At 37.6% G+C, this 8,917-nt stretch overlaps 1 protein-coding gene across 1 annotated transcript in view; it reads right to left on the bottom strand.

Moving 5' to 3' along the window:
* Positions 1-3,484: 3,484 nt before the first annotated feature.
* The window catches only part of RAB18 (RAB18, member RAS oncogene family), a 28,584-nt gene continuing 23,151 nt past the window's right edge, over positions 3,485-8,917 (bottom strand). The window contains exons 5-7 of the mRNA XM_006924166.3: positions 8,686-8,804; positions 8,545-8,611; positions 3,485-5,423 (exon numbers count right to left, since the gene is read on the bottom strand). Coding sequence (XP_006924228.1) covers positions 5,251-5,423; positions 8,545-8,611; positions 8,686-8,804 — 359 coding nt within the window. The 3' untranslated portion in view covers positions 3,485-5,250. The remainder of the gene's footprint in view (positions 5,424-8,544; positions 8,612-8,685; positions 8,805-8,917) is intronic.

Raw genomic sequence — 8,917 nt, 5'->3', positions numbered from 1 at the left:
AAAGTGATCTTTAAGATTTATATGTAAAAAACAAATTAAAAAAGAGTGAGAAAGGACTACCCTACCAGCCACAAACATATTATAGAGCCACTATCATCGAAACTGTCTCGGCAGGCCTCTGCAGCAGTCACACCTGCAGAAACCTTCTACGAATGTTTTTTAAAGTGTAAATGAAATACACAGGATTAAAGAAAACCAGTTACACTCAAATACATTACCTTCCAGGGTTAAGAGGCCATAAAATACAAGGCCCCAAGGTAGATCCAGTAGTTGTGGGAATCTACTAGGACAGAAGTGGTACTTTAGCTCAGTGGGATAGAAAGTTTATTTAATGTGTGTTGCTGGCACAACTGGCTATACACATGGAGAATGAGACTGCTCCCTATCTTGTGTCACAAGCAAAAGTGAATTCAAAGTTATTAAAGATTTAAAAAGAAAAAATAAAGCAAAAGTCTCAGATGAGGTTAAGGAGATTATACGTACAATCTAAGAGTTGGGGAATCGTGAAAGTATAACATATTAAAAAATAGCTTTTAAGGAAAAAAAAATCATAAACAAAGTAAAGAAATAAACAGTTTAGAAACAAGGCTTAACAGTGGATGCATCTTTGTTGGCTTGGAGGGACCTTCACAATCTATTGTTAGATAAGAACAGCGACATGCAGAGATGAATATACGATGATCCCATTTTTGTAAAATAAATAAAATAGTGTATATATACATATTTAGTGTATATATACATATGACTAAAGGAGCATGGAGAAATGCAGGAAGGGTACACATGCCAGGTCGTAACAATGATTACCCCAGGAGGGAGAGGGGAAGAGTGAGAGGTCGGGTGACGGGGGCAATAAAGGATCCTGTAAAACAAGGAGTCCTTAAAATCACATCCATGACGTTAACACTTTATATGTATATATCCACAAAAAGAAATACATGACGGTAATCTCATTAAAATATTGGGTTAAGAGTAATGGCTTTTCAAGTGGTAATCATCGACACAAATCAGAACACATACATTCCCATAGCGCACATTTGGTTTTAAGAAAAAAAAGAAAATCCAACTCAAACTGGCTTAAGCAAAAAAGGAATTTATTGTCTCACATAAGTGAAATGTCAAGTAGTAGTCTGACTTCAGGTCCAGTTTGATCCAGAGGTTCCAGACTGCATCAGGGCTCCAAGCTGGACTCCCTCTTACTTCGTTGGTATTGCCTTCAGGCTGACTCCTTTATGTTAGAAAAATTAGCTGCAGCAAGTTCAGAAGGCGAATCGTTACACCACACTATTTCCAAGAAGGTGTCTTTGGCAGCAGCTCCCGAGGAAGCCTCAGCAACCACCTTGCATCTAAGTGACCTGATCTGGGTCAGGTGCCTTTCCCTGAACCATTTATTGTGTAGGGAGGTGAGGTGAGAGTGGCGGGTGTGGCACTGTTTAAAGACAGCAGGGCTAACTCCAGAGCTGGAGGTGTGAAAATCCCATCCAAACCACATGTGTGATGATGGGGGGCTGTTTGCCAAAGAATAAGTGGGTGGTACTGTGAGAGGAGTGGATGCTGGATGGGCAACCACAGTGTACATGAATAATTTTAAAAAATAATAGAAATAGCTAATAACAGATTTAAAGTGCTCAATTCGTTAGTATTCAAAGAAATACAACTCAAGTTACATAATTTGTTGCTCATCAGGTTAATAAAAAAAGAAAACGTTTGTGTGAGAGAGATGGTAAGGGCGCAGGACCAAGAACAGGACCCCACATTGCTATTGGAAGTGTGCGTGTATACGAAACAGCTTTAACTAAAGGGCACTTAAGCAAATTTTACACACAATCGGAAATATCACTGGTTTCTAAATATGAAACAAAAAACTAGCAACAAATAGTAAAATTTAAACCCCTTTAATGTAACAGAAATTGACTACCTTATTTTTTCCCTCCAACCTCCAAGATGTTTCCATTTTGGAAGAAAAAATAATCAGATTCCTGGGTAAATCTATATTCTTTAGCTCCAAGACTTGACTTAGCCAATCTCTTTCTATTTTCTTTCAACATTCCTAGATGAAGTCAATAGTTGATTAATCTCAGCATAGCTTGTGTCAGAACTTGTAAAATGTCTTCTGAAAACTGACTAAATACTTTTACTCCATACTCAATAGGGAAAATACATGAAAAACAAAAAAACTTCCTAAGTATGACTGTTGAAATGGACCCCAAAACATAGAAGCATAATGCCTGAATCCTGAGAGGACCTACAGTTTAGAGTACCTACAGGATTATCCCAGTTCACTTGAAAAATCAGAAAAATAATCACTAAACTGTATTTAAAGATATTACGGCAATGAGGTAGATCTGTGCCATCCCACAGGTAGAATAAGCAGTAGTATAAGAAGGATCTTTTTTATGAGCATGGGGCCAGTCCCACACTTTGTACAGAATCATGTATATTTCTTAAGTATGCAAACTACAGTGAATCAAAATCGAGTCCAATTCCACTGCACTCAATTAGAAGTCAACACCAAGTGTGAATCTGTAGATGGCAATTAGGTACTTGAAAAGAAAATACCCCCAGATTTTGATTTTGAACAAAAGACTGTTTCTAGGTTTAATTTCTTTTCTCAAGTCCAATTACAAATAGGAAGTTAAGGTGCCCAACTTTGTACTACTCTAAGTAGAGATTCTCATTCCTCCCTGAGAAGGTTAAAGAAGTAACGGACAACCTACTGCACTACCTTAACTTTTAGGTCAAATGATTCACATGGTTGGCTTACACTGATGAGATTTACTCTATAACCAAAAATCTGAAATAGTATCATACATAAAAAAGAGCGATCAAGAAATGGGAACACTCAACAATGCTGTGTTAATACTAAGAGCTAGTAACTAGCCACAGCGAAGGGAGAAGTGGTTACATGGACTCAGCAGTGAGGATGCCTTGACTGGAATCCAGCTCCATCACTGATTAGCTATGTGATCTTTGGGAAGTTACCTAATCTACTAATATTTCATTATCCTCATCTTTAAACTGGATATAATAGCAGTAACAACAATCTCTTAAGGTTGCTGTGAGGTTTCATGAGATAATCCAGCACTTAGAACAGCACCTCACACCAAGAAGTTTTCAATTAATGCTAACTATTACTTTTAATATAAATTGAATATCTGTTTGTTTAGGTCTATACCGGCACTCCTAGAATTCAAATCACTATATCCTAATTGTTTTAATCTGCACCATCTGCAAAAGGCACTTTAAAATTACTTCGAATGACTGGAAAAGAAAAAATGAACAAAATCCTCAGTTATTTAACTGGGTAATCTGGATATTGCAACTACTTCACGTAGAAAACCTCCACTAAGAAACAATAAGCCTGCAACAAAATAGTAAAGTGAAAACCATAAAATATAATAGAACTTGAAAAACACTATATTCAGATGTTCCCCAGCTGATGAGAATAATAGGGAAATAAATGTATAATACTTCCTGCACAAATGCATTTCAGGAAAGCAGGCTATATTTATTCAAAAACTCTATAAAAGGTTACAATATAAGTCAAACAAAATTAGCTTTTATCGCTGAATTAAGTGACTCATATGTATCCAAATTCAGACCAAATCAAGACACAGAAAGGTTATTATATAGCCTAAGGAGCAAAAAGCAATAAACAGAAATTTCTTGCAATAAAGACACTACATAAACATACAAACTTATAGTTTTAACGTAACACAAATTGGAAGTAGACGTGTTGGCTACCTTTCCTCAACATTAAAGTAGTAAATGTTTTATACTTGGTAAAAACATACATACTGAATAAAACTTTCAATCACATGTCTAACTAAAGTGTGAGCCAAGTAGAATGTAAGGTTTTCTCATGCGAAGATGGACATTTCACAAAGAACCCAACTTGAAGTAAATCCATTATCACGTGTATTGCATAGGTGACCCATAAAAATGTTTATCATCTGTAAGTGTATATAGAAAACAAACTGCCAAGAAATTATATCGGAATCTTACTGAGGGTATTATAGAGACCTGCCTAGAAGACAGATTACTTATTTGGGGGCTTAAATAGCAGAGATCAATGTAAATTAAATAACATATGAGTGAAAAAATATTCAATATACAACAACAAGAGGTTAGAAAACTGAATACTGTGGAAAAGATTTATTAGTCTGTACAAGGTGGTTTTGATAAATTATTGACTACTGTTACAGTAAATTACCAAGTTTTCATTGCAACAGCATTTTCCCAAACACATCAAAATCTGGAAGCAATATGCCTTTCTCAAATTGTCATTTAGTGTTCTTTTTTTCCCAACCCTCAAAACACAGACATAGGTTTTTGAGTATCATATAAGCCATTTACGGAAGTCATAAGATAGATATTCATAAACGATACGTAAGCTAATTGAGGTACCTGGACAAACACCACCAACATTTATGAAACAAGGTGTTGTTTTTAAAAGTGGTAAGTACTAACATGAGCCACATAAATACACTATTAGTGTCCTTCCGTAACCAAAACAGGAAACCTTATTGCCATTCTGTTGAACATAACTAAAAACACTGAACAAAGGATCATGAATCCAATGTACATATCACAGAATTAAAACTCTAGTTAAGCAACTCAGCTACTCATTGAAGTAAATTAAAAAGACCAAACTTCTTTAACATATCAATGCTATTTTAGAAGCATCATCAGAACAAATAGATTTAATTATAAATTGGCCTGGACTACATCCTGTAAAGAGAATTTTGCTTAGTAGTAAAAGAGAATCTGTCAGCGAACATCCTAGGAAAGCTGTGGAATCATGCTTTGTTATTCTTGAAGAAATCTGCCAGGTTTGATGATACCTGTATATCTCCCAGTGGTTCTAGGAGTTCTACATACAAATTGATTCAGTAATTGATAGGAGTATTTAAGCAAAAAAGGAGACCAAAAGTAGAGTTTGTTATTGGCATATACTAGATAGGTGGATTTTTTTTTAAATCACATGATACATGTAAATCATAAAATCAAATGTACTCATAAAGGTACACCTATTTTATGTTACATAAAAAACTGCAGATTGCAAACTGTGCATGCATACCAGAACATTTTACCTGGGAAAGCCGGTGAGTGGAATTTCTTGCAAATATTTACTGCCATGATACGAAACAAGTATGTGCAAACCGCAAGGTCCCTAAAATAGCAGTAAAGAGTTCATATACAGAAAGATGTCACTATCTGATCAAATATGCAAGAGGTGGCGTTTCCCAGAGTTTATAACAGAGAACAATAACCTCCACAGGCTCCTCCATGGCCTTCCTCCTTGTATGACAGTTTCACTCCTTTATTCTGGTTCTCACTTTCCCACAGTCCGGGTGTCTGAATGATCTTTTCAACAAGTTCCTCAAAGGCGCATTGTACACCGTCACAGGTTTTTGCACTTGCCTCTGAAATTCAAGGAGAGAGATCATAGTATATTCTTTTCTGGTAGTACTTCTATGTTTTTGCAAGGAAACTATATGGCATAAATATCAGCTGACAATATATAAAGAGCCGAATCAACAATTTCCCCCATAGGTTTAATATTAGTAAACTTCCCCCACCTCTCAAAGTTGAGCTTTGTAAATTCTATCCATAAGGACAGTGGTATGTAAGCCCAAGATCTGTGACAGAACTGTAAATTATAAAGTCCTACTCAAATATTATGCCCAAGTTCTTGCCTTAATTTTTCAGTTAGTTCTTAAAATTAGCTCCCCCAAACCAGTATCCTTCCTATTTTATTGTAAAGAAAGTGAACTCCAGGTTAAACAATTAATCTGGCTGTTCCATGTCTGTTAACAAGCAGCTACAGGGAGTTGGATAAATAGTATACAACTATGGACACTGGTTCCATTTTACATGTATGCTCATGAAACTCATGTGGGCACTTTGTCTTGCTCCCCAAGTCCACACTTTCCTAGAGATTTCCTTTTTCACTGCCTGAGAAGACTGTTTTAGTCCTTCATTTTAAAACTCTTATCTCTCATCTGTCATCTAGTTTTATGTTGAGAAAATAACAGAAGCAAGCTGGCAAGAACTACTGACAATCCCACTAACAGATTTACCAACTTCCCTGCAGATGTATCCTCATGCTCTGCCTTCACTCCTGTTACAAGGGATGACCTACCTCTGCTGCTACCTCAGGCCATCCCCTTTCCTAGCCAGATCATGGGATCCCATCCCTTCTCATTCATGAAGGATCACATGCCCTCTCTCTTGGATCATACCGATCAGCTTAAAAGCCTGCCAAAATTATTGTCCATCCTATTAACTAACCAACCAACCGACTGGCCCTCCAGGCCACGTGCTCTTCTAGCAGCCACCCAGTTTCACCATTCTTTCAAAGCAAAATTGTACAGTTATCTACACAAGCTGTTTCCACTTTATTATCTCACATTCTTTCTTCAAATTACTCTCATTAGGCCTTTGTTCCCACCGCCCCATTGAAACTATCTTGTCAAGTCCAAGGTCCTCATCTAATCTGATATCTTGCAGCATGTGACACGGCCAATCACTCTGTTTCTTTAAGTACTTTGTTCACCTGACTTCCAGAACACTGAACACCCCTGGTATTTCCCCCTCACTGGCATGTCATTCGCTGCCTTATTTGCTGGCACCGCCTCTTTCTGCTGACTTCTAATGGTTGCAGCACCTAGGGCTTGACCTTCAGCCATTTTCTATCAAGTTTTTCCTGCAGTGATCACTCTGACCCCATGGCATTAAATGCTACCTAAATGCCAATGACCAGCACATCCACTGGTTATCTGAAAGATAAATCATTCTTATGTCTAAACAGAATTCTTGATTCCCTACTCCCCTCCCTAAACCCATTCTTATCGCAATTGTCCCCATTCTTGTTAACGGCAGCACAATCCACCTAGTTTCCCATGCCGAAAACCTGGAGTTATCATTGATTCTTCTCTTTCTTTATTCTCCACACTCAGTCTATCATCACTGCCTGTGGGCTTTACCATCAAAACTATGTCCCGGATCTGCCAACTTTCCACCACCCGTCACTGCTGCTGTAGTCAGTCACCAGCATCATTCATCTGGGCCATTATAAAAGAATAACTAGCCTATTACTTCAGCTTCTCATGGAACATTTTCTACACAAGGTCATTTTTTTTTTTAAAGAATATCAGGTCATAGCACTATTCGCTTGCTTGTTACTGTGCTTAGAATAGAATCCATTTCTTAATCATACATAACGTCAAATCCAATGTGACCTTTTAAAATCTCATCTCCCATCATCACCATGCTTTCCCCCGACATCCACTGCTCCAGCCCACAAGCTTTCTTCCTGTTTCTTAAACACACTAAACTGGTTCCCACCTCAGGAAATACTTGCTATTCTTTCAGGCTGAGGTGCTCCCTCTAGATCTTCATATGAGAGATTCTTGTTCAAATGGCATTGCCTTGAAGAACTTTCTAATCAGCTCCCACCCTGGTCATCTTCTCTCTTTACAATGTTTTACTTCTTTCACAGCATTACTTACGTATTTAACTGTTTCTCACACTAGAACATAAGCTCCATGAGGGCAAAGAATTTGTTCATTTTGTTCACTATTATATCCTCAGTGTTCAATAAATATTGATTGAATGTATATAAATGAAGGACACCCAGCAAGTAAGCAGGAGAGGTAGTAGGTCCTCAGTTCCTTTCTAAAATTCTCTATACCTTCCACTTATACCACCCCACTTATGATGCTCTCCCAAATCCATTTCCTGATTCCTGACAGGCTCAAACACCATGGAGTAGCTAAGGCTGGCTTCACATCAGAATAGGGCATTTTTATATACTGCCTTCCAGGCCTCTTTCAGGCCTGTGATAAGGCTCAGAGACCTGTAATTTTTAAAAGCTCCCCAGGTGTTTCTGACACAGTCCATTTTTCTAGATGAGGGGTCAGCAAACTTTTTTTTGCACAGGGCCAGAGAGTAAAGATTGTAGGCTTTGTAGGCCATATGGTTTCTGCTCTAACTACAGAACTCTGCCATGACGCACAAAAGCAGCCCCAATCTGTAGGTGACTGGATGGGCTGTGTTCTAGCACAATGATGGGGCCAAATGTGGCCCACGCTGTACTTGGCCAAACCCTGCTCTACCATGCTTCTGAAGTATTAATGTGCACACAAATCACATGAAGATCTTGTTAAAATGCAGATTCTAATTCATAAAATCTGGGTTAGGGCTGGAAATGAAGCATTTCTAGCAAGCTCCCTGGTGGTGCCACTGCCGCTGGCACATGGACTAGCAAGTACCACCTCAGCACTGGGTGCCTGGCTTGACCGAATGCTGTTGCGTAGCGAAAGGAATGATGGGACTGTGTTCCGTACGACTTCATATAATGCGATTCTCTCCTTTTTCATACAGAGGAAAAATGAAGAACCTGATTCTACAGTTAGATGTTATAGCACAAGACAATCATGAACTAAATATGTATTTCTTATGATTCGTAAGGAGAAAAATTCAGCAAAAACTCCATTTTAAATTCCACATGAATAAAGAAAGGATAAATATTCACACACCTACCTATAAATAACATGGAATGCTTTCGTGCAAATTTCAGGCCTTCATTTCTATCCACTTCACGGTTTTCCTAAAAGATAAATGCAAAGATTAACAAAAGCTACCAAAATATAGAACCAAAATGCCAAGTGTCTAACTTCTTACCTTATCAATTTTATTTCCAACTAGCATGTTTACTATGTCATTTCTCGTGCAGTATGTTTCCAATTCATTTAACCAATTATCCAGTTTAACGAAGGTGTCTCTTCTTGTGACATCATAAACTGAAGTAAAAAGAGTCATTTATTAAATAAACATTAAAAATAAGAAGCGAGGGCATTATATTTCTCATATGTAAATAAGAACTAACATTACTATATAAGCAAGGTTTTATTAA

The sequence above is a fragment of the Pteropus alecto genome, unplaced genomic scaffold (assembly GCF_000325575.1).
Source record: "Pteropus alecto unplaced genomic scaffold, ASM32557v1 scaffold269, whole genome shotgun sequence".
Taxonomy (NCBI): Eukaryota; Metazoa; Chordata; class Mammalia; order Chiroptera; family Pteropodidae; genus Pteropus; species Pteropus alecto.
Note: the sequence above shows the minus strand (reverse complement) of the source record. Positions and strands in the feature narration are given on the sequence as shown.